General features: G+C 37.6%; 1 protein-coding gene and 1 long non-coding RNA gene across 11 annotated transcripts in view; one reads left to right on the top strand and one right to left on the bottom strand.

The window, feature by feature from the left end:
• Nucleotides 1–26905, top strand: part of LOC130544642 (uncharacterized) — a 134458-nt gene that overhangs the window by 74032 nt on the left and 33521 nt on the right. For 4 of the 7 annotated variants that reach the window (XR_008961064.1, XR_008961067.1, XR_008961062.1 and 1 more), the window contains one exon: nt 21982–23105. This is a non-coding gene — a long non-coding RNA (uncharacterized LOC130544642). The remainder of the gene's footprint in view (nt 1–21981; nt 23106–26905) is intronic. The other 3 variants (XR_008961068.1, XR_008961066.1, XR_008961065.1) reach the window with 1 other exon arrangement.
• Nucleotides 2491–26905, bottom strand: part of BBOX1 (gamma-butyrobetaine hydroxylase 1) — a 60020-nt gene continuing 35605 nt past the window's right edge. For 2 of the 4 annotated variants that reach the window (XM_057317290.1, XM_026512208.4), the window contains 4 exons: nt 18137–18242; nt 12351–12547; nt 4673–4839; nt 2491–3028 (listed from right to left, as the gene is read on the bottom strand). In XM_057317290.1, the coding sequence (XP_057173273.1) occupies nt 2868–3028; nt 4673–4839; nt 12351–12547; nt 18137–18242 (631 nt within the window). In that variant the 3' untranslated portion in view covers nt 2491–2867. Of the gene's footprint in view, nt 3085–4672; nt 4840–12350; nt 12548–18131; nt 18243–26905 lie in introns of all 4 variants that reach the window. The other 2 variants (XM_044389043.3, XM_057317291.1) reach the window with 2 other exon arrangements.

Raw genomic sequence — 26905 nt, 5'->3', positions numbered from 1 at the left:
GAAATAATCCAATTAAAAGATGGGCAGAAGACAGGAGTAGACATTTTTCCAAAGAAGACATCCAGATGGCCAGCAGACACATGAAAAGATGCTCAACATCACTCATCATCAGGTGAATACAAATCAACACCATAATGAGATACCACCTCACACCTGTCAGAATGGCTAAAATTAATAACACAAGAAATAACAGGTGTTGGCAAGAATGTAGAGAAAAAGGAGCTCTTACACACTGTTGGTGGGAATGTAAAGTGGTACAGCCACTGTGGAAAACAATATGGAGGTTTCTCAAAAAGTTAAAAATAGAATTACCCTATGCTCTAACAATCGCACTAGTGGGTATTTACCCAAAGAATACAAAAACACTAATTTAAAGGTATACATGCACCCCTATGTTTATAGCAGCATTATTTATAATAGCCAAGATATGGAAGCAGTCCAAATATACAAAGAAGACGTGGTATAGATCTACAATGAATACTATTCAGCCATAAAAAAGTGAAATCTTGCCATTTACAACGACATGGATGGAGCTAGAGAGTATAATGCTAGGTGAAATAAGTCAGTCAGAGAAAGACAAATACTATATGATTTCACTCATATGTGGAATTTAAGAAGACAAATGGGCAAAGGAAAAAGAGAGAGAGGGACAAATCAAGAAACAGACTCTTAATTATAGAGAACAAACTGATGGTATGTTAACTGGAATTAAAATAAAGACTCAAAAAGGCAAAAAAAGATGTGCACAACGTGCACACACACTTAACTTTAAAAACGTTAAAAAACTTAAAAAACTTAAAAACAACACACAAAAATCAATGTGTGATTCATTATTTGAGAAGTTTGGGAAAATATTGCTTTACATGAACTTGCATTTAATCCTCATGAAAATTTAATCAGATAAGAACTGTTACTAGTCTCATTTATAGATAGAAAAACTGAGGCTTCAGGGAACATGTTATATGTTCAAATACACAGCTAACCGTCATCATTATAGTTTGAACCTAGGCACACAGTCCCAGAATTTACACCACTGCTAGTCCACGATTTTTCACTTTAAGTCAACACATGCACTCTGTTCACACTCAGTTCTCTGTGCCTCTTTTGCCCTTTGACTTGGACAGTCATGTTCCCTTCTTTGCCTGAAAAACTACTATTGACACCCATTCAACTCAGACTGAAGCTTTGATCAATCTTCCCAGTCTGGCTTGGTTTCCTTCCTATGAACCATTCTGTTAACATTACATATCGTCATCTATATCCTTATCGGTTCCTCTACCAGACTATAAGCAGGCACATCTCAAGTCCTTCTGTGTCCTTAGTCTAGCGGAGTGCATGACATATACCAGCTATAGGGTAAATATCTGCTGAATGAATAAAAGTATAAGTCACTTTAGCCTGGCAAGTGCCTAGGGTTTAGATGCTGTAAATGGATGAAGCTAGGGTCACTCCAGAAAATTATTTTTAGGTATTGAATGCTGCCTCTTAGAATCAGGCCATGTCTCCATTGAACTCACCTATTCACTAGGGGTGCCTTATGAGAGAGGAGATTGAGAACCCAACCCATTCCTTTTGAAGTTCAAAGACATTAATCATACATGATATATTACTGTAATCTTGATCAAAACCAGACTATAGGAAAGGACAAGGCAGTGTTGTCGGGGAAAGGGGAGTCTGGGCTGGCAATGTGGACTCAATACCAGAGTTTAGAGAATCAGAGTGTGTGCTGACATGGGCTCACAGCACCTGTGATCTAGCCTCCCGGTGCCGTGGACACCCAATGAGTGTGAAGTAGAAGGAGCACATGGTTGGAAGTTGAGTTTTCACTTGGTCTTAAGGCAACAGGTAGAGCTCCACAGCAGTGAGTCATTAACACTTAAAAAATTAGAGGGCTGTTTAGGTCCCCAAAGTTATCAACTAAAAATCTATATTACCAGGATTTCAGCAAATGATAATTTGCTTTCAGCAGGGTTGGGGAAGGGACTGGGCTCACCAGGAGTGGGACTTCCATGGCTGGCAGTGATATCTGTGTTCCACCACTGGGGGCAAGGAGTGGCCATAGAGGAAGGCAAGATCAGCAGGTGAAGTGGTCCTGAGGTTAGCAGACATTGTGTTTGTATATGAGGGTTGTGTGCACCTTGGTTGTACCTTTCCTAGTTATTAGTTGAAGGCAAGGAATGAGAACTGATTCACAGACAGGTGTAAGCTATTCTGGCAATACTTAGGAGTGTTTACTTAGGGCAAGAGAAACTTAAGGAGACTAGGTTTTTTCTTAATTTGACATGTTTGGGTTTGGTGTCATAATTCAGCTGTTAAAGAAAATGTTGAGATCACATGTTCTTGAGGTCTGAAAATTTGGATAACAGAAACCTATAATAAAAGTGAATAAAACAGATCTTTGAAAATATGAAGACTTTTTCCAATCACGCTAAGGACAGTCACATGCAGTCATGAAAACTGAGACTCTACAGAGAACAGAGGAGAAACATGTTTTATTTGAGACAAGTTTTATTTGAAACACAAGCTTTATTTGAAACAAAAGCTTTATTTAAAAAAGGCTTCATTTGAAAAAGTTTTATTTGATACAAAACTATTTGTAGGCATTCTGGAGACTCTCCTATACAGGCAAAAGAAATTAGATCATACATGCAATAGAGCAGAAGAAATGCTTTATTTGGAAAGAACACTGCTAAAACATCTAAAAAGTTGGCATTATATGTGATTACAAAGAAAAGAAAACCCATTCAAGAAAGGTGACATATTCAATGTGAAAGAAATTAATATGTAAATGACATGGACCGTGGTCTGTGAAGACAACCTTGCCATATCTTATAATTGGAATCTTACTGAAATTGCAGACAGGAGATTCAGTTTCTATTCTGGATACTCTGCCTTAAGATACGAAGCCTTGACATCACTACATCCCAGTCAGCATAAGCTCCTTCCAGATGGCGAGATATCTCTGTTCCTGCTTCATAGCTACATCGGCCATGAAGTAAACGCCAGTTATCAAAAGTAATCACATCACCTACACAAAAGATTTTTTTCAACATGAATAATCATGAATTTAAATGATTTGCAGACCTAGAAAATATAAAATGCAAAATAACATTGCTACTTTGTTCACATCGAGAAACAGTATGTTTGTTTGTCTCGTTTTTTTGTTTGTTTCAAGTTTTTATCTAAATTCTAGGTAGTTAACATATAGTGTAATATTTGTTGCAGGAGCAGAATTTAGTGATCCATCACTTCCATAGTGTTCATCACAACCAAGCGCCCCCTTAATACCCGTCACCCGTTTGGCCCACCCCTCCTGCCCACTTCCACTCCATCAACCCTCAGTTTGTTCTCTGAAGAGTCTGTTTTATGGTTTGCTTCCCTCTCTCTTTCTCCCTCCCCCATGTTCGTCTGTTTTGTTTCTTAAATTCCACAGATGAGTGAAATCATATGGTATTTGTCTTTCTCTGACTGAAAACTGTGCACTTGCTTTTTCACAGAACTTAGGCCATTGGACGCAAACTGCTTTAGACCTTTTGACATTTAAAGTACAGGCATCTGTAGACACTTTTATAATTTCTACTTAAAATATTATCTTTGTGTAAAACTTTGAATTGTTCTTCCCAGTTGTTATTTAGAAATGTTTATTTACTTACTTAGAAAGGTTTATTTCCAGTTTAACAGCTTCAAATAATTAAAAGGATAATGACTTGGTTTGTCTTCTATGTTCCCAGTATTTTGTGTGCATTATTTCCAAGCCTCATAAAAATCCCGAGAAGAGTGTGAGCTCTTCTTTTTGTGTGAGAAAACTGAGGCTCCAGGAAGTTGAGGGATTTGCCTGAAGCTATACAACCATTAGACAGTGGAGCTCGGATTCCAATTTCTATTTTTTTTGGTATTTTTCTCTCCTGGTATTTCAATTTTATATGTTACTGCTCTTAAAATCAGCCTGTGGAGCCTGCATATCAGTGGATTTATAGAGGTTTCTAGTATTACTTTATGATGTCAAAGATCAATTCAAAAAATAGTCAGAAGTAAAAGCACCTTCCACTTGGCCAGGTCAACAGTAGAGAGAAATTCTGTTTTTACTATAGATATGGAAAGCCTCAAGTTTGAGGTCACTTCACTGAGTAGAGATGGTCAAGAACAAACACAATGCTTTCTGTTCCTTTATTTCAAGTAGCTGGACTACAAATACCGCTTATTTCAGGTAGCACTCTCTCTGCCAGACCAGATAAGCTAAATGAGTACACACGACCCATGTACCTCATGAGTGAGAATCATGGGGATACTTTCACTTGTTTACTGGGATAGAAGAATTAAGTCGAAGCCGCAGTTCATATTGACTGGCTATCGGCGCAGAAAATATAAGTCATCTGTCTTGACCTCAGACATGAGATTTCATTTGGCTTAGAGCTTGTCTTTCACATACTTTTTCTTTAGGTTGGAGGTTATTAAATTTCGGTGTGCTTAAAGGTTACCTAGGAGTTTGTTAAGAATGAGTATTTTTAAGTCTGGAGAGGCGGCCGAGCAGGGACAGGGGCTGCTGACAAAGATTCCGTTGTAAGGGTTCCACACGCTGTATCTGAGAAAAACTGCTCGCGATACTGCTCTACGTGGTTAAGGTTAAAGAACATCCATGTTTTCAGTTGTTTAAGAAAATGTGTTCACTGACCTGGATTCATCTTGAAAGTAAACTTGGATTCCTTACAGTTCATGAGGTCAACAAACTCCCTCAGAGCAGCATAAAAAGGCTGAACTCTTTCAACAGGTACATCAAATGCCGTGTCTCTGGTTGCATTATTGAAGTTGATGCGAACCACTTGGCCTTTATCATCTAATCTGTTTTTTAAAGAGAAAAAAAGTTAAAAAGCCATGAGGTATTTATTTACATTTCTGAGGGTCAATTTGTCTTGGAAGATGTGTCTGAAATACAGTATTAAAGAATCCAAAGACATGTACAAAAGGTATTAAGGCTATCTGTGGTATGATGTGCTCATTTGTTTTTTATTCATTCATTTAGCAGTTTTTAAAAGATTTTCAATCCAGTATAGTAACCCACAGTGTTATATTAAGCTTCATGCGTATCCTGTAGGGATATGGCAACCTCTACATCCACTGCTCATCAAGATGAGAGCGCTCTTAATCCCCTTTACCTACTTCGCCCATTTCCCAACCCCCCTCCCCCCGGCAGCCAACAGTCTGTTCTCTGTAGCTAAGAGTCTGTTTCTTGGTTTATCTTTTTTTCTTCGGCTTGTTCTTAAATTCTACATAGTGTAATTACTGCATTGTGGGGTAATTCTATTTTTAACTTTATGAGGAACCTCCGTAATGTTTTCCACAGTGGCTGCACCAGTTTGCATTCCCACCAACAGTGCACGAGGGTGCCTTTTTCTCCACATCCTCGTCAACACTTGCTGTTTCTTGTGTGTTTGATTTTAGCCAGTCTGACAGGTGTGAGGTGATAGCTCATTGTGGTGTTGATTTGCATTTCCCTGATGACGAGTAACGTTGAGTATCTTCTCATGTTGGCCATCCATTTAGCAGGTATTTTTTGAAACCTTACTACGTAAGTGCCAGAATGATTCAAATTAACTTAAAATAAATGTTACTGAAAGATTCCAGTTATTTTTTTTATATTTTGGGAAATGAATTCATTCCTCATTCTTTAAAATAGTAGCTTTTATGTATTAAATATTTTTAATGTTACAAATTCATGGTCAACCACTTTATTAGGGTTTTAAGTATAATTTTTTTGAAGCATGATTGGGAGGAATGATCTATTTTCTAAAAGTGTGAAATTCACTGTTCTAATTCAACCCTTAGTTTACAGGTAGGGAAACGAAGACATAGAGAAAAGAAGAATCTAGCCTGGGATATGTTCTTTGTATCTCTCTATCTGTACTATGTATCTTAGTATATAGGCTTCTAGAAAACCAATACTCTATCTCATTTAATATTGTATTCTCAGCACTTAACATAGAGCCTGCACATCATAGGCCATTAATAAATATTCATTGCATATGTGACTCTCTATACTTTTTTCAGTACCCTGGGAGAATACCAAGGTCTTTTTAGTACTTTTGAGATAGTATATTGTGATTTCTCTACCCTTCCTTAGAATATGCATCATAATCATGACAATGTAGGGTAATATTACTTTCGATGTAAAAAAAATACCATTATTTTCTAATTTAAGCTATGCTTGTTATAACTAGCACAACATAAGCACTGTTTCCACACAGAAGCAAAAGGAAGATATATTGTTAAGCTTATCGGGAAGGTAAACTTTCAGTCAGTCCTAAAGCATCTACCAACTCTATCCTTTCTTTAGATAGAAGAAAGGAAGGATGGATAAAAACTGAAGGTGAGCAAGGATGGTGGCAAAGTGCCTAGAGTTGTTCCTGGGCCGGCCCAGGAGGTGGTACTATGAGCCTACAGCTGACAGGGATCCAGACCTGATGGATCAAACCAAAGAGACTGCTGCATGTACCCAGGGACTTGGTGACGCTGATTTGGAGTCTAGATCATACTTAGCTGACCAATCACACAGAGTGAACCATTATCAACAAGTCAGGGTATAGGAAGAAAACGTGATTGCCTGTGGCATATAAATTGTGGCCCTCTGGGTCCCTCTGCTTTGTGACTCAGATTAATATTCAATTTTCTGAGCCAAAGGTAATTGTAACAGTAAACTCTAAGAACTGGTCGTTAGCCACAACTCTGCTTTTTGATAGTGACAGAAAACCACCTATTGAAACCACACCGGGGAAAGAAAGTGAAAAAAGGAACAGGTTTTCAATAAGGCTCTTGGACCCTTAAAACCAGAATTTACATATATTGATTAAAAAGCAAATATGACTGAATAGGCAAGGAGTGCCCTCCCTCCTTCCCCCATCCTTTCCACACAGATGAAGAATACTCCGTGGCCTGCAGGTTGCGGCTTTCTGAACAAAGAGTCAAGGAAAAGGTCAATCATCGGAAGAGACTGTGGGCCTCCACAAAGGTCTGAGTGGCACAAAGGGCAGTGACTGACCTTTCAATTGCCCTGTTAGAATTTACACTGTGGGTTTCAGACCCTTTCACAGTTTCTAAGGCCATTTTGTCTTTTAATCTTAAGATTCTAGCCTCATTGCTCCTGATTCCCTTTCCCTCCACTCTCCCTATGCTATTTTCTGTACATTTAATGATGACACCCTTTGTGCCATCCACTGTGTTACAGACAAGGTTGTCATGACTTTAAAACTTCTTGGAGGTCTTCTACACAAGCCACTCAGGCGATCTGTTTCTTTTTTTCATTGACATCGTAATTCTTTGATGGAAATGGTTGTGCTAGTAATGAGTGCTCCCTTTTGGAGTTCATGTGTGTATCCTCACATATCAATGAAAGAAATTTTGTGACTCATCAATTTAAGGAAAATCAGAATTGTGTACCCCATGAACCATTGTATTACACTTTCATTTCCAAAAAGTTCATATATATAGGCAATACTAATCAATATTTTCTCTTTGTGTGTGAGAGAGAGAGAGAGCGAGAGAGAGAGATCAAGAGAGAGACAGTCTCTGTCTCCTTTTGCCTGATGTTTACTTTCTATCTGAGAAAACAAGGCACAAATTCATTATTTAGCATTTTTCAGCAATGACATGAGGGGAAAAGAAAGAAAATTTAGTTTTGAGGTCTAGAGAAGACATTATTTTAGGGATTGAACAATGTTAGAGGAGCTGATTGGTTGATATCTTGAAGGTCAACCTAAAATGCAAAACTGAGTCTCATTACGCATTCTGTGTGCAGCCACAGAATGAAATGGAGGTCCCAATGCAGGGTTACATGCTAAGGAATGGGTAAAAAGCCTCCAAAGATGAGGAGTAACTGGTTACATACTAGCAATACATAAGGGGCAAACATTTGAACATAAACCAGCATCCCAATGACTGCAAATCAGCAAAAGCAAAATGTCATCAGTGATGCCAACAAAAGAACCCAGTGAAAGGACTGTAGAATCAATTCCTGCCATCAGAGTTGGTGACGTGACTGCTCCTCGTTAGTTACAACAGTCTGTCTCATTGAGAGATGGGACTACTTGAATTTGTTGTATGTCACTGTGGTGTTGCCCACATCACATTTTACTGGAATCTGCAGGAAAAATTTATTTCACACTTTAGAAGTGTCTCGAATCTTGCAAATTGATTATGTTGCCTCCTTGCTTTGGTCTGTAGAAACTCAGAGCTGAAACTGAAATCTATCACTAGTAGTTGTGTTGGACTTTATAGAATTTTAGCTGCTAAAAGTTATTCTACTCTTTCAGAGCCAGGCAGGGGAAGTCTATCTATTGTCTCTATAATTCCCGCTTCGGTTGTATGTGGTAGGCATTGCTATTACTCCCTTTGTACTGGCAAAGAGACTGTGCTTAGCAAGCCTGAGTCACTAGACCGTGATTGCACCACTAACCAGGCAAACAGTAGGAGCAGTGTTCATGGGATTGAACTTGTAGCCATGAGGATGCACTGCTGTAGCTCAGTCTCACCATTATTATTTTTCCTAGTTTCTTTTTCTGTTTACTTTTCATTATACTGCATTGTACCCTAATTCTGCCAGCAGCCTCTAAGATCTTTTTGTACTAGATAGGACATAAACATCTCAAAGGAGTTAAAAATTTAAGCATGAGGAATATTAAATTAACCCAAACACACAGACAACCAAATCCCTCAATTAGTTGAAAACCCTATTCGTTTCACCCCCTGTTGTTTAAAAATACATTTTAAAGCGGATTAACATTAACCACTTGCTAGTCTCAGGGATGTCCCTGAGACCTTAACACTTGACAATGGCCAAATTCTGGAATTCTACTCCAAAAAATAACAAAGACAAATTATGATTCGGATGATGAACATTCAATTAATCTCACTCAATAACGAAGGGTTTATTTGTTCTGCCTCCGCTCACCAGCCTTGCAGAATCTGCAGTTATATTCTGCCACAACAAAATTATGCAACCTGTCATGGATTTTTAAGGTAATTTTTGAATAGTTAAAACCATCATGTTAAAACTAGGAATCCAAGAGTTATTTCTTCTCTTTTTCACTGTGGCCACTGACTCTCAGAGAACATGATTCTGAACTAGAATTTATTTTTGATGGCTCTCTTTCTCTCACACTCTTCATCCCATCTGTCAGGAAAATATGCTGTTTCAACCTGCAAAACACATCCTTAAGCAGTTCTCCACACTGCCTCTCCCACCACGTGGGCTACTCATGTTCAAGTTACCCTCACCTCTAGCCTACTGTCCTACAGTGGCTTCCTGACTGGTCTTCCTGTTTCTGTCCTTCCTTTCTTCACTATATTCAGCACAACAGCCACGGTGACCCATTTAAAATGTAAATAAATTTTATTTATTTGTTTTTTTAAATAATAATTTTTATTATGTTATGTTAGTCACCGTACAGTATATCCTTAGTTTTTTATGTAGTGTTCCATTATTCATTATTTGTGTATAGCACCCAGTGCACCATGCAATATGTGCCCTCCTTAATACCCATCACTGGTCTATCCCAGTCCCATACCCCCCTCCCCTCTGAAGCCCTCAGTTTGTTTTCGGTAGGAGAAGGAAGGGAAGAATGAAGGGGGGATAAACAGAAGGCGGAATGAACCATAAGAGACAATGGGCTCTGGGAAATAAAATGTAAATAAATTTATATAAATATAAATGTCTCTCTTCTGCTTGAAATCTCTCAGCAGCTCCCTATTTCACTGAGAGTGAAAGGCAATATGGTTTTAAACAATGGATAACAAGGCTCAACATGAACTTACTCCCATCTAACCTCCTCTCTTAAAACTCTGCTCCACACCAGCCTCCTTGCTGTCCTTTGAACACCAGCTGTGCTCTTAGAGGCTTCTTAGGACATTTGCTTTAGCTGCTTCTGGAAACGACTCCTCTTCTGGGAGTCCTTCGCTCCTTTAAGTTTTTGCTCAAATACCACCTACTCAGGAAAGCTTTTCCTCACCACACATAAATAGTGCAAGTTCCATCTTCCCTAAGTCTTTGGTTCTACAGATTCCCCTTATTCTGCCCTACTTCTCCTTTTTTTCTTAAACACCTAAAAAATGTTTTAACAGTCACTGTAATTTACTCATTTGTTTTAAAATCTCTAATTTCCTCTTCCCCCATTAAATTTAAGCTACATGAGGGCAGGAATCTTTGTTTTGTCTACGGATATATTCCAACCAGCAAGAAGAGTGGCTGCTCTCAATAAAAACTTGTTGAATGAATAAATGAAGTCCGTATGTTTATATAAGAAAGATGAGTTTGCATATTTGGTATTTGATTATTTGTTAAGTGAGTTAATTCTCATATTATCTGGCTGTTTCTACTAAAAGAAGAACACAGACTCAACTCTAAAATTGGAAACACCCCTATGACCCAACAATTGCACTACTAGGATACCCAAAGGATACAACAATAGGGATTTAAAGGGGTACATGTACCCCGATGTTTATAGCAACATTAGCAGCAATAGCCAAACTATAGAGAGAGCCCAAATGTCCATCAACTGATTAATGGATAAAGAAGACATGGGAGGGGTGCCTGGGTGGCTCAGTCGGTTAAGTGTCTGCCTACAGCTCAGGTCATGATCTCAGGGTCCTGGGATCGAGCCCCATATCAGGCTGTCTGCTCAGCTGGGAGTCTGCTTCTCCCTCCAACTCTCCCTCTGTGCCTTCCCTTTCTCTCTCTCTCTTTCAAATAAATAAAGTAAAATCTTAAAAAAAAGAAGATATGGGAAATATACACAATGGAATATTACTCAACCATCAAAGAGAATGAAATCTTGCTATTTGCAATGACTTGGATAGAGCTAAAGTGTATTATGCTGAGTGAAATAAGTCAGTCTGAGAAAGACAAATACCATATGATCTCACTTATAGGTGGAATTTAAGAAAGAAAATAGATGAACATATGGGAAGGAGGGCATAAGGGAGAGAGAGAAATAAGCCATAAGAGATTCTTAATGATAGAGAATAAACTGAGGGTTGATGGAGGGTGGTGGGTCAGTGATGGGCTAGATGGGTGATGGGTATTAGGGAGGGCACTTTTTGTGATGAGCACTGGGTGTTGTATGTAAGTGATGACTTACTGAATTCTACTCCAGAAACCAATATTGTGCTGTATGTTAACTAAGTAAAATAAATAAATAAATAAATAAATAAATAAATAAATAAATAAATAAAATTGGAAACACTCCAAAATTCATGAACTGAGGTCTGATTAAATAAATCATGTCCAGGAAAGACAAGGTAAGATAATTCTCAAATAAAAGGATAGATTTGTGGCCTTCGTAAATACTTGGGAAAATTATGTCAAAATAACGTTAAATGAAAAAATAATAGGGGCGCCTGGGTGGCACAGCGGTTGAACGTCTGCCTTTGGCTCAGGGCGTGATCCCGGCGTTATGGGATCGAGCCCCACATCAGGCTCCTCTGCTATGAGTCTGCTTCTTCCTCTCCCACTCCCCCTGCTTGTGTTCCCTCTCTCGCTGGCTGTCTCTATCTCTGTCAAATAAATAAATAAAATCTTTAAAAAAAAACTAATTAAAAAAAAGAAAAAATAATAAAATGTTCTATGTAGGGAAATACGATTTTTGTTGGCATCGATTTAGGCAGACATTCCTGTTTCATTCTCAGCCCATGTGGTTCAAATGAGTTTGACTTTGCTTCAGAGATGAACATGTAATCCAGGAATGGCCAATCGGAATTCTCTGACTTCCTGGCCATGGTGATTGCTTCAAGGATAGACTTAAATACTAATCTGGCAGTGAGTCATCTAGTTTTGTTATAACTATTGGGAAATAAGGGCTTTCTGTGTATGTGATTACCAGCTCTGAGGACAATGAAAATGCAGAGCTTCTATTGACATCTTTGAAAAGGAGACCAACACAGAGGATGGCAAAGCTAAAAGATGAAGAAAAAAAGAGATCAACATCAGATGACATTTTTATCTATCAGATCTACCTAATTTGAGTTAGATTCTTTTCCCTTCTGGCTGAAAGGATTCTGACTACTACAATCACACTGATTATAATTCTGTAGAACTTGTATGTAAGAAAAGTCAAGCATATATAAAGTCTTAGTTATTTCTCTTATACTAATTAGGAAGAGAGAGTTCATGGAATTTGATAATGATTTTTTTTATGGTGAAAAAATTTTTTTTCTTTTTCTTTCTAAAATTGGATTAAACCGTTAATAAAAAGTAAGCTCTGGAGTTAATCGAAGCTTTCTTCTGTTTAAGCTTTAGGTTTAGGGTAATGAGGATTTGCAGTCAGGTATTTAATTGCTATGGGAAATGTAGAAATAGTACTTACTCTATAATCTTGTGTTTGGATTGTACAGAGAAATCACAGTAATCCACTCCAATGTCTGTAAAGTCCACAAAAGTGGAGGACAAAATCTGGAATGCTCGAGGATTTTTTTCCTTGAGCTTTCGGCATACATTAAACCCATCTACAATTTCTGAATCACCCCCAGTGACTGTTTGTTTTATGCAGTGCAGAAACTGAACCTGTAAAAAGAAATAGAGAAATGTGTTTTAAAATGGTAAACGTTTACATCTTTTGACACTGTTAAAGATTCAGAAAGTTATGAATGCAATAAAGTCAACAAACTCCCTAAATCTCTTTTGTGTCAGCAGGGAAAAGGATTGGAGAGAAAAAGTTGCTTTTAACTAATATTCTATAGTTCAAACCTTGTTTCAGGGTGAGACATGAACACAGGCATGATAATGTTCATTAGTAAACCAAAGGCACAGATCATAATAGCTATAGGGAGGGAACACTTCATGCTGGAGCATTTACTCACTTCATTTTGGCTTTATAGGGGAGGTGGGCTTTAAACTGGGCAAAGGAGGATGGATAAGACTTTGGATATGCAGAGCAGAATGGAGAGAGCAAATCAAGTGCAGTGATAATGGATGTGCAAAAATGCACACCTCATTAGGTATCAAACACTTTGGTCGCAATAGAGGTTCACAACTAAAAGGAAGAGATCCAGTTGAAAAGGTCATTGAAGCCCTCATTGTGGAGTCTTGAATGTCAGATGAAGAATATTGGACTTTCTCTTGTGCATAGAGGGGAACTGTTAAAGGGTTTTACATTACAGATGTAATGTAGCCAAGACTGAGTTGAAGAATATTAGTCCAGTGGTGTTACATAGGATACGTTTTTTTTAGGGGGGGAATTAGTGAGACAGGAACTACTTGAGAGTTAAATAAGACAGTTCAGGTATAAGGATAAGAAGGGAATGGAGGTTGGGTGGGGCTATGAGGATGGATAAACTCAAGAAACATTGGGAATAAGACACCAAAAGGATAGTTATTTTTACTAAGATTTAGGGAGAAATGTTCAACATTGTTTCATTTTGAAAAGCAAAAACTAGTAAAAATTTAGAAATACATTTTTTGGATGGAGGTTCTATGACTTCGTTAGTTAGCATGAGTGAGTGGTTTTGAATACCTAAGTTTAGACCCAGACTTTTTTGCTTAAAGAAATGAACACTATTCAGCTGTGAAAACTTTATTCTCAGTTAAACAAAAATAAGAAAAGAGGCAAATATGATCAAACATCCAGAATAGGGGGAATATGAGTGGGAAAAATATCCATTTGGCTTGGTTATTTCTGTAAAGGGTCTAGAACAGTGCTGTCCATTCGAACTTTCTGCAGTGACTAAATGTTCTTCTATGCTGCCCAATACGTAGACATTAGTCCCACATGGCTATTGTGCATTTGAATTGTGGTCAATGGGACTGAAGAACTGCATTTTAAATTTAATTTATACATAATTAATTTAGATTAAAATTTAAATGACCATATATGGCTAGTGCCTACTGTATTGGATAATGCAGATCTAGAACACAAATCTTGCCTTCTTTCCCAAACCGCACACATTTTTTCAATATTTTAAATCTTATACATACTTGTTCTCAAATTATGATTGTACATTTATCAATTCCTCACCACAGTCCTTAGAATTTGGTGCTTTCATATCCATTTTATGGCTGAAGAACCTGAGACCCAGAAGTGAAATAGTTGGTCAGCTAGTACGAACTCAGCCACACATGGTAAAACTGACATTCAAACCTTTGTCTATTTGCCTCAAAATCATCACACAGCGAGTTCCTTTTCTATAAAACGGGGAAATCCCTTTACGGGACTCTTAATAGTTTAGTATCATGCGGTGTGTGTATATATGTGCTTTGTAAACTCTAATTCCCATTTCAGGTTGATTATGCCTCATTTTCTGGTGTTAGGAGAGAACTGGTCTACATTAAAAATCGTTCCAACCTTAAACTGATGCCAGTTTTTTAAGCTCGAAAAAATGTGCATAAGCTGACCAAGTCATTGTAGAAAACTGTCTCATCGCCAGAGCGATGAAGGATGAAGTGGCATGATTAACAGGAGGATGAAATGGAAACCTCAACCTCAAGTCTACCAACAGAAGGCAAAATAATGGTATAACTCTGAGAGAATCAGTGTTCTTTAAATCCTCTCAGATTTTGCCATAATGAAGTCACAGAATATTTCAATATAAATCTTTAAAAAAGATCGATTGATGTCTTTTACATATATGGCAAGGCCAGTAATAATCTTCTTTTATATATTTATATTTTAATGCAATCTTATGAAAGAAAAAAGATGATGGTGCCAGACAACCCTTCCATCACCTAATTCAAACAGTACATATGGACCTGATGTGTATAAAACCAAATTCTGTTTCATGTAATTCATTTAGAACCAAAAATATTTTCTTTCTAGATGTTACTTTATGGCAGCATGGGACTTTTGGCCCAAAGACAGTGAGCAAAGGAACATCCGTGTTTCTTTAAAGATGTGTCACCTTATCCCTGCCCCACATGATCCAAACTGATGAAATTCAACTCTCAACAGGTAACTCATTATTCAGATCATCTGTACTGACAAGAAAAGTGACTTATTCTATTTGTTATAAAAAAAAAAAAGCTCAAACTTTGGTACAAAGACCCCTGAATGATTCAACGGGGTCTTGAATGATGGTCAAGATGGAAACTTGACCAATAGCACAAATAGCTGCCTACATTCTAATTATTCTCCTACTACAACCTAGACATTTTAGGAATCATCTTTCACTTAAAAAGCTTCTATCAGGTCATTTATCTTTGCATGTTTCATTCACTGATGGAGATAGGTACAGCTTTGTGGTGTTTCTTTGCCTCTTTATAGCATACCTGTGAAGTCTCTATTACGTGAAAGGTGCTGGCCTAAGACTTGAAATGTGGTCAATAGGACTGAAGAACTGCATTTTAAATTTTATTTATACATAATTACATTAGATTAAAATTTAAATGACCCTATATGGCTAGTGACTACTGTCACACATCAGGTCCATATGTACTGTTTGAATAGATAGAGAGAAGTGGAAGATTCAGTTCCTGTACTTAAAGAGTTTGTAATGTCTGACAATGTCTATGTTCACGTTATATAAATTATGGTAATTAGAAAGTCCAACTCAAGACCACCATGGTATGGAAAAAAAAAAACTAGACAGAGGCCTGGGTTCAGTTTTAAGTGTCCTATTAGTCACATGTCATTCAGCGAAAGAATTTAATGTTTAATGTTGCTGTGTGTCATTTTGTCATCTAACATAGAAAGACATGATCAATCGTCTACCTTACAGGAATATTAAGAGGGACCAGACAACGTAATCTATGTAGCAATATTTTGAAAAAGTATAAAATGCTATAAAAATGTCAAGCATTATATTATTTCAAGAATTTTTACAAAGCCAGGTAATCACTTTTCCTTAGGCTTTCAATTTTAACCTGGAAACAAAACCTAAACTCATAAAAAATAGCAGATAATTAAAATATTAAATTAGAATCTTTAGTTTTCTAGTCTAATTTTTACAAAAGATTTTATTTATTTATTTGTCAGAGAGAGAGAGAGAACACAAGCAGGGGGAGCAGCAGGCAGAGGGAGAAGCAGGCTGCAAGGAGCCCAATGAGGGACTTGATCCCGGGATCTGGAGATCATGACCCGAGCCAAAGGCAGACAATTAACTGACTGAGCCACTAAGGGGTCCCTTCTAGTCGAATTTTTAAAATTTTATTTCGTCCAACTTCTCCAACCTATCTTTGGTAGATGAATTGAGCTGATTAGTTTAGCTTTTAACTCCCAACGTTTTAGAGACTCTCTGGGGCACGTTTAGAACAAATCACATTGTGTGTCCTCTGTGGCCCCTCATCTCCACCCAAAAGTGACTATAGAAGTCATTTTACTATCATCATTTTGTTAAAAAAAAAAAATCATGCGGTGTTTTACAGTCAAGAAAATAATTTAAAATGTGTGAAGTTCATACTGGAAAATGGTTAACAACGAGGGTGCAGAGAAAATTTGTTCAGTCAACATGATGGAAAAAAAGACTAATTTTGATTTTGGCCCACTTTGCCTTCGTTAACTAAGAATTGCCCCGAATGTCCACTTCTCCTTACTTTTGAAGATACAGATTTCTGTGTGGTTATTGCATTTAATCCCATTTAGCTATAAAAATAGGAAGAGGAGATAATGCTAAGTGAAATAAGTCAAGCAGAGAAAGACAATTATCATATGGTTTCACTCATTTATGGAACATAAGAAAGAGGAAGATTGGTAGGAGAAGAAAGGGAAGAATGAAGGGGGGGTAAACAGAAGGGGGAATGAACCATGAGAGACTGTGGACTCGGAAACAAACTGAGGGCTTCAGAGGGAAGGGGGGTAGGGAAATGGGATAGGCTGGTGATGGGTATTAAGGAGGGCATGTATTGCATGGTGCACTGGGTGTTATGTACAAGTAATGAATCATGGAACATTACATCAAAAACTAAGGATGTACTGTATGGTGACTAACATAACAAAATATTATTATTTAAAAAAATAGGAAGAAAATATCTTTTCAAAGGCAGTGTCCTGACCATTTATTTCTTGGTTTAGCAAAATGATGCTTTTGTAAATATGTTGCTGGTTTAGTAAAAGGGCAATTTTGTAAAAATGTAGTGGCGGAGTGTCCTCCCAGAAATTGTCCTGGAGGGTTTGTAGCTCCATGCTGAACATGTCTCTCCCTGAGGAGGAATCTGATAGGTGGGAGTAGATGATTTCCAAAAATAACCATGGTTATTTTGCTCTTTGCATTCCCACCTCTTGAAGCTGGGCTAACCTATTATGACTTCTTTAGAACAATGAAAGATGGCAGAAGTGACATAGTGCTGATTACTAATGTTTGTCTAAGAGGCCCTTTACATAAAGGCTTGCGCTCTGAGAATTCATATAAACCTGGGCTAGCCTTCTGGAGGGTGATGGATCAAGTGGAGCAGAGACAAGCCACCTTAGGTTGTCCGCCCAGGTCAACCAGTTTCCAGTGAGCCCAACAGCAGAACTGCCCAGCTGAACACAGCCCAAACGGTAAAAACGTATGCTAAGTAAATGGCTATTCTTCTATTTATTTTTTTAAAAAGATCTTATTTATTTAGTTAAGAAAGAGAGAGAGAGCACAAGCAGGGACAGTGGCAGAGGGAAGAGCAGGCTCCCCGCTGAGCAGGGATCCAGACGTGAAGCCCGATCCCAGGACCCCAAGATCATGACCTGAGCCAAGGGCAGAAGCGTAACTGACGGAGCCACCTGGGCATCCCAATGGTATTTTTTTAAGCCACTAAGTTATGAAGTGGTTTTTATGCAGTGATAGCTAACTGATATGAATGGTGGCCATGGAACTTTATGGGAAAACCCTACATTGTGTTCTCTGGTTTCATTTTCTCTTTTAACTCTCTTGGGAATGGTAAATATGCAAAAGGACAGCAAGATGTCCTGCTATCGTAAAATTTGTCCAGGCAAAGCAAAAAGTGCCAATAGTTATTTCCAAAAGGAAACAAAGAAATATTTTTTTAAAAAATACACCAAAATCTATCCCTTGGAAATGTCAGGCTATTCAGGATTTAGGCACAGAGATTTTGTGTTTGGATTTGTGCTTGAAGAAGATCTATGTAGGACAAATTAGCTAGTGAAACCTATAGTCTGTTAGACTCAAAATATAGGAGGATATTTGTCCTTGGCCTGCCTTGTGGAAAATATGTTGAGGCTCACCTTACCCCAGGTGGATGATGGAGGGCTGGATAATCAGTGTGAAAGCTTAGCTTCCCGGTTGTGTAAGCCACATTGTTTGCGTCAATTTTGTCTTGCACTTGCCAAGTATGTCTGTAAAATACAAGAAACATATGTTTAAACGGGCTGTCAGTAAGCCAGAGGAAATGTGTTAGAATGAACTGAATACATGGGGGAAATGGAAACTTTTCATTTTATGAAATAATTACCATAACGATGTGAGCCAGGAAGAGAGCCTGACCTTTCCTTGTCCAAAGTTACCATTTGAGAGTGTGCACCTCCTCCTTTCTTGTCTCTTCTCCAGAGAAAAGTACATTTACACATTAGTCTATCCCACAGAGTTTATAAAGAGGTATGTGTGGGATTGTAGGTCATGTTTTTTAATAGCTTAGTGCATTTAAAATCATTTATTGAAGTGAAATTCACATAACATGAAATGAACCATTTAGTGGACAGTTCAGAGGCCCTTAGGACTTTCACCATGTTGGTAAGCATCATCTCTATCTACCTAGGTACAAAACATTTCCATCACTCCACATGGAAACCTCTTACCCATGAAGCATTTTCTTCCCATTCTGCCCTCCTCCCAGTCCCTGGCAAACACCAATATGCATTCTGTCTCTAAGGATTTATCTATTTGGCATATTTAATATAAGTGGAATCATATGTGTGACCTCTTGTGTCTGGCTTGTTCTACTTAACAGAAGATTTCTGAGATTCCTCCATGATGGTCCATGTATCATTACTTCATTCCTTTTTATAGTTGAATAATATTTTCTGTACGGATATGCCACAATTCGTTTATTGACTCATCAACTGATGGACATTTGTACTATTTCTACTCCTTGGCTGTTATGACTAGTGCTGGCATAAGCATGTCTGTGCATTTACTTATTTGAGCCCCTGTTTTCAATTCTTTTGGGTAATGCCTAGGAGTGGAATAATGGAATTATACCATAATGCTATCTTTAACTTTTGAGGAGCTGCAAAACTGTTTTCCATAGTGGTTGGACCACTTACATTCCCACCAGCAATATGTGAGGCCTTCAATTTCTTCACATCCTCATCAACACTTGTTATTTTCTGGGTTTTGTTGTTGTTGCTGCTGTTGTTGGTTTTAACCATCCTAGTGGGTGTGAGGTGGTATCTCAAAGCTTTGATGCGTATTTTCCCAGTGGTTAATGATGTTGGGCATCTTTTCATATGCCTGTTGGCCATCTGTATATGTACTTTGGACAAATGTCAGTTCAAGTCCTTTGCCCATTTTTAAATTGAGTGGTTTGTCCTTTTGTAATTTCTATGAGCACTTTAGATAGTCTGGATACTAGACCCTTAATAGATATATGATTTGCAACTATGTTTTGCCCTTTCTGTATGTTGTCTTTTCATTATCTTAGTAATGATCTTTGATGCTCAAAAATTTTAAATTTTGATGAAGTTCTATTCATCTATTTGTGTTGTTGTTTGTGCTTTTAGTGTTATATCTGAGAATCCATTGCCCAATCCAAGGTCATGAAGATTTACCCCTATGTTTTCTCCAGAGAATCTTATGGTTTTATATGTAGGTCCTTGATCCATTTGAGCTAATTTTTATATAATGCGTGAGGGGTCCAACTTCATTCTTTTTGCGTGTGCATATACAGTTGTCCCAGCACGGTTTGTTGAAGGGACTGCTCTTTCCCCATTGAAAGGTTTGGGCACCCTTGTTAAAAATCAGTTAGCCATAGATGCATGGGCTTACTTCTGGACCCTCAGTTCTATTCCAGTAGTCTGCATGTCTTTATCCCAGCACCACAATATTTTGATTACTATAGATTTGTAATAAGTTTTGAAATAAGGAAGTAGGAGTCCTCCAAGTTTGTTATTTTTTTTTTATTGTTTTGGCTACTCAGAGCCCCTTGCAATTTCATATGAATTTGAGCATTGCTTTTCCACTTCCACAAGAAAGCCATTGGAATTTTGGTAAGCATTGCATTGAATCTGTAGACGTCTTTGGGTAGGAATCACATCTTAACAATATTACATCTTCCAATCCATGAATGCAGAATGTCCTTCCATTTATTAGGTCTTCTTTAATTTCCTTCAGCAATGTTTTATAGTTTTTGTTTTATGAGTTTTCACCTTCTTGGTTAAATTTATTCCTAGGTATTTATTCTTATGGATGCTATTGTAAATGGAATTTTTTTTTTAATTTCTTTTTCAGATTGTTCGTTGCTAGTGTATATAAACACAACTCATTTCTGTGTATTGCTCTTGTATCCTGCAACTTTGCTGAAGTCATTTATTAGCTCTAATAGATTTTTCATGTGCATTCTGTGGGGTTTTCTATATATAGGATCATGTTATCTATGAATAAAGATAGACTTACTTCTACCTTTCTCATTTGGATGCCTATATTTCTATATCTTGCCCAACTGCCCTGGCCAGAACTTCTAGTACAATGTTGAATAGCAATGGTGAAAACCAGCACTCTTGTCTTGTTCTTGATCTTAGAGGGCAGTTAATGAATATTTATTTTATTTTATTTGAACTTAATGAATTTTTAATTATACTCGTGTAACTATTACTCAGATCACAAAATATAACTTTAAGGTTATATGTCCCTTCCTAGCCACAATCTCATCTCTCTCCAGAAGACCTGGAAGAAAAGGAGAAACACGAATTTCTGGGAGATGTATCTTAGGGAGAGGAATCTGAGGTGAAACGTAGGGTTTCTTCCCCATTCTTTGGAATTGAGGATGAAACTATTTGGCTCTGTTTTTGTTTTGTTTTGTTTTGTATTTCATCTAAATGTAAAATGGAGGGGCCCGCGGGTGGCTCAGTCAGTTAAGCATCTGCCTTCAGCTCAGGTCATGATCTCAGGATCCTGGGATTGAGTCCCACTTCAGGATCCCTGGTCAGTGGGGAGCCTGCTTCTCCCTCTGCCGCTGCCCCACCCTCCCACTCGTGCTCGCTCTCTCTCTCTCAAATAAATAAATTTTTTTTAAAAATTAAAAAAAAATAAATTTAAAATGAAAAGCCTGGTAAATCTTTCACCAAAATTTAAAGAATCATCTCTATGTGGCCATAAGTTGGAAAGAGACCCAGTGAAAGAAGAATATATATAGCCTGCTGCAACTCATTTCAAATATGAGTCAGACAATCCATTATACTATAGTAACTGCAGCCAGGAAATACATGTTCTCTATGGACCTCATGCCACTCTGTGACCCAAACCTAATGAAGATTCTGCCTGTTGTCACCAAGAGCATTCCAACAATAATCAACATGGAGGAAAGCATTTAAGGATACAAAGAAAGTAATTTCATCAAGTTGTAGAATCTATAATATCTTCTAAAAGATGATGCTTTTGACACTGTGGACAGGAAATGACTATATTTAGAGTTTCTTTTCAAGATTGATGATGGTTTTGCATTGATTCACCCACATTCCCTTTCCTGGTTCCTCCTATGATCAGGGGTAAATTCACTGAATTTTCATGCAGCCAAGAGCTGGCTGAGATTCAAGGTGCATGTTTCAGCCAGGGAACAGATCTTTCCTTTATTCGACATTAACTGGCTTCTGCAGGGATGGGGCCTGTGACTTGGCATCATTGAAGCAGTTCTCCAGCCCTCTGTGCTAACTGGCAGGGGATAATAAATATTTTTCAGCCCTAAAGTGTCTTAGGCACGGTGTGGGATATGTAGCCTAAAAGTCTATGCTCGCACATAATGATAAATCCCAGGAAAGGGGCTTGCCAATTCCAGTCATAAAACATTCTCATCATAGTCATAGCGTAAGTCTGGAAAAATCCTAGAAATGTCATCTGATCTACCTTTCTACCTCCTTATAGAAATGAACCATGCCAAGAAGACTGCCGCTGATTGTTTATGACCCTAAGCTTTCACGTATCCGTATCCTTCTCAAATCCAAAGGAAAACACAGCAGAAATAAATGCAAATGGGATCCATTGGCCTGTGGAGAAACTGTTTTTTAAAAGCCCACTTGTGGGGCCTGAGTGGGATGAAGGTGTATTTATAGGCATCTTTCATTAGAGGCAGGTTCTAATGCCCCTCCAAGTAAAGCAACTCAAGCAGACCATCAGGAACTGCATCATGACCGGATCAGAGGTGCAGGACCCGGGGTTTTCTAAGACCGAAGGGGCAGGCTCAGCATAACATCTTAGCCAATTGCTATAGACGTGTCCGGTATTGTGCTGGGACAGGCGATTGAAACTGTGCTCGTAATCCTGTTTTTGCCAGAGATCCTATTTTAAACAAATCTAGGTATTTCCACTGAGCTACTCGTGTCATTCTCAAAATCGGATAAACCAAAACACAGACTCTTAACTCTAGAGAACAAACTGATGGTTACCGTCGGGAGGTGGGTGGGAGGATGGGTGAAATAGGGCATGGGGATTGAGGTTACACTCATCACGATGCACACTGAGTGATCTACAGAATTGTTAAATCACTATATTGTACACCTGAGACTAATATGATACTACATGTTAACTATACTGGAATTAAAATTTAAAAAAAAAGAAATTTCTATTTTCCATTTAAGGATTTTGTCAGAAGCTCCACCTGTACATCAAAATCATGATTTTTAGAGACGATTTTGTGGTCTTGGTTTGAATACTTATTCACTAGATCCATCCCACTCTAGATGCCAGTCATAAATATTCATGATATTTCATGAAATTAATAGTGTTCTGGGACAAATCTGAATTCTTTAGTGTTTAGGGAATGCTTAAATATTGTTTTTGCTAGATTTGTTCTTTATACCCTTGGTGATAGATTTTATAATCTTTTGGTTAGTGGTTCACACCTGGAAAATCATGCTGGATTTATTTTTAATCTTGTTCTTTTTTGAAGTACGACTTATATGAAAAGATGTTCTACAACTGCGACCTGGATTTCTTATCACCAACAGCTACGATCTCTAACGTAGCCTGCTATAAGCTGCTCTCATCAGGTAACAGAAGAATGCCTTCTTTTGACTATCATCACTTGTCCTGTTGGATCTAAAACATAATGCTCATGTGTCATTTTTATTTTTTAAGTTTTAACATAGACAGTTATCTTCTAGGGGCACCTGGGTGGCTCAGTTGGTTAAGTGTCCAACTCTTGATTTTGGCTCAGGTCATGATCTCAGGCTCCACACTGAGTGGAGAGTCTGAGGTTCTCTCTCTCCCTCTCCCTCTATCTTTCCCCTCCTCTGCTCTTTGACGCACATACATGTGAGCACATGCTCTCTCTATCTCAAATAAATAAATCTATAAACAAATCTTAAAGAAGCTTATATCCTAGCTAAAATAAACAGAAACCTTTATAATCATTCAAAGGAATATTATACTGTGTATCATTTCTTTTTTTTTCTATTTATTTTTATTTTTTCAAAGATTTTATTTATTTATTTGAGAGAGAGAGCGCAAGAGTGGGGGAGGGAGAAGCAGACTCCCCACTGAGCAAGGAGTCTGATACGGGTTTCAATCCTGGGACCCTGGGATCACAACTTGAGACGAAGGCAGACACTTAACTGACTGAACCCCCAGGTGCCCCTATCGTTTCTAACTGTAGTTGAAACACATCCACATATACCTTCCCAGATGCAGTCACCCTTCTGAGCTTCAGATATTTATTCTTGCATTATCACCTGTTAGATACACACAGTGGGCCAGGAACTAAGGATGAAGGTGTGAACAGAGCAGACATGGTACTTGGACCTCATGGAACGTACAGTCTATGGGAAAGAAAAATCAGTGTGACTTATCTTCCAAACCTAAAGTACAAGGTGTTATGAGAATAAAGAAGTGAAGATTAGGTTAAGACCTGAAGATTGAGTAGGATTTACCTAGAAGAGTAAAGGTCATTGTGGGTAGAAGAAATAGCATGTGAGAAGGCCTGGTGGAGGGAGAGAACATGACCTCTCAAGGGAAGTGAGAGAAGTCCAATATGGGCTGGAGTGGGGATAGTTTGCTCTATGGCTATTCCCGGCTTTGCTTCAAATTTCTGCTTCCCTTCTTTTCTGTAAAGTCTTACCTAAAAGAATCTCATTACATTGGGGAACTGAGTTGAAACAAACTCTTTATCTTATAGCATTTAACCCACTGCCAAAAATATTTGTGAATGAAGGCATGGACTATAAAACAGTAAATTGTGTTATTTTCCCAATTGTCTGGCTATCAACTTTAATCCTGGCCAAAGCTATATGTTTTAGATATATTAAATTATGAATAATTTGGCCACTAATCATTTCTGTTGTCTGATTTCTAGGGAAAGTGTTACGGTTGTTTGTAAACAATACTTGGCAAAATTGCTAGAGTTGTGTTTTAAAAAGCCATTATCTTTTCAGTTCTACTTATATTATGGACACTCATTTACATTGAATTTATTCCTGAAAATGAAAAACTCCATACCATTCTTGGTGAGAATTAATATCCCCACTATAAACTAGAAGAACAAAAGTAACCTGTCTGATATCTAGCATTGCTCTGACTCAATCCATTAAACTCGTATGGAAATCTCCATGAAGCATAGATACAAAGTAAACAAGGAGGGTCCTGGGGTGATGATGGTGACATAGTTATTAATCTCTCTGAATTTTCTTCGTAGGACATCTAGTGTGCAAACCCCAAAACTCAGGGCAACATCCACATCAAAATTAGGTGACGAGATATATCCATAAAGCCCAAAATAGGAGTAGGAATAGAGACAGACTTTCCGAAGTCACAATATGCGGTATCAGAAATGGTGCAGAGGAGGAAGCAGAGGGAAGCAACTAGGTACTGGACGGATCTGAAAAACTCCCAGATCACGAATGGACAGTTACTGGTGCCTGCAGGAGGACACCAAACAACGGTATGTTCACGTTGCAACATAGCTGCCTATGAGAGGTCCATGGTAAGGGACTGGATTAGTCTGGGCCTTGGGAACTCGCCTAACAGACAAAACCCTCATCCATGATGAAGCTTCCTTCTGAGAAAAAGACCCCAAACTGAGCAGTCCAGGGACAGTAAGGACAAAGGAAAAAGAAGTTCCAGATAAAAGTAAAGGAGAGAAACCAGGAGGTCTTAGAAATTAATCAGCCGTTGTTTGGAAATACAGCTTAAAACTATAATAAAGGTTCTGAATCATATCTCCTTTTCATAATTAAGAAAAAAATCACATAAAAATGAGAAACATCACGTGATTAAAGTTTAGTTTCATGAAGTTATTTTAAGACAAAAAGAGAATGAATAACAAAATAACATACCTATAGATAATACATGCCAGAAGGATATTCCCCCAAAGATAAAAAATATTCTAGTTTTTCTATTTCTAACTTCTGTTTTTCTGTTTATACCTACTAACACTCCATTTCTGAGTTTCTAACTCTGATATGTTATATTTTCATATAGTGTATCATTTCATTCATGTCTTCTGGACTCAGGAATGGAGTGTTATACTCAGAAAGGAAAAATTTTAAAAATCATTAAAAATGAAGACTAAGCTAGAAGGGATATGCAATATAGAATAAGCCCAGCAGATAACGCCTTTAATATACACACAATAGGAGTCCTCAAAAGAAGACATCCAAAGTAAGGAGAACAAATATTAAGAACTATAATTCAAAAAAAAATTCTTGAAATTAAAAAAAAAAAAAGGTTTGAAACATTGAAAGACCAAACCATATGCTCCCTGAGAAAGTTGCCCCAGAGCAACCAACACCAAGATAGCCTGTAAAATTGCTGGTCTTTAAAAAGAAAATCTTTTGGGCGTCCAAGTAAAAATATCAAATTATTTATAAGGGAAAGAAAATTAGATTACCAATAAAACTGTAGTGACATATTAAAGATGACGTGAGCCAAGAATTTTATATTTAGCCAAACTGATTTTCAAGTATAAAGATCTTAAATTGCTGTCAACATGCAAGAATTTAGAGAATATTGTTCTCGTGGGGCCTTCCTGAGGAATTTACAAGAGAATAGCATTCAGACAACCAAACTGAATACAGATATGTTCACACAGCACTGGTGCTAAGTAGTAAATTTACTTACTAACAGAATTAGTAATAGGAGAGAAAAAAAAAGATATAAAAAATCTAAAAAATTGGGAAACCAGACTACTGACAAGGGATGCACATTTTGGTGATAATATTCTAAATCAGGAAAACAAGATAGTGAATACCATAAAATGCAGAAGAGCTGTTACATTTGGGGAAAAAAGAGAGGTTTGTGATTGCTTGGCATATGTGGATCGGCTCCAGAGTGACTGGCGATGTTCTATTTCTTGACCTGGCTGGTATTTCAAGAGCATGTGTCTTACAAAAATTCATTTAGGTATATATCTGTCTTATGTAATATTTCTGTGTCTGGATTGTATTTTACCACAAGAAGTGGTTTCTTAAATTTATTTTGAAAGGTTAAAAATACTCCCAATAATAAAAATAAAGACAAGTAGTGATAGAAAGATGACAACTGCCTCTAAAAACATAAAGAAAAAAGTTATAGCAATTTCCTCCAAAATTCTAAAGTCTTTCATTATGAAAAACTAAGAATGCAGTGCATTGCAGAAAAAAAAAAAAAGCTTATGAGAATTCCAAATTAAGCATATTTAATTTTTTGGAGGTGGTAGGTCAAATTGTGCTTAATTTATTTCAACAGAACAGGAGCTAGATGCTGGTTTAGATTTTTGATGTGAAAGATTAAAATATGAGCCTCATTTTCTCTTGTCACAAGTTATCTGATTCCTTGTCAACTGTCACTTTCCCTTTGCATAAACAGATGGCTATAA

The sequence above is a fragment of the Ursus arctos genome, unplaced genomic scaffold, assembly GCF_023065955.2.
Source record: "Ursus arctos isolate Adak ecotype North America unplaced genomic scaffold, UrsArc2.0 scaffold_23, whole genome shotgun sequence".
NCBI classification, from domain to species: domain Eukaryota; kingdom Metazoa; phylum Chordata; class Mammalia; order Carnivora; family Ursidae; genus Ursus; species Ursus arctos.
The sequence above is the reverse complement of the archived record's forward strand: the minus strand, read 5'-3'. Positions and strand labels throughout refer to the sequence as shown.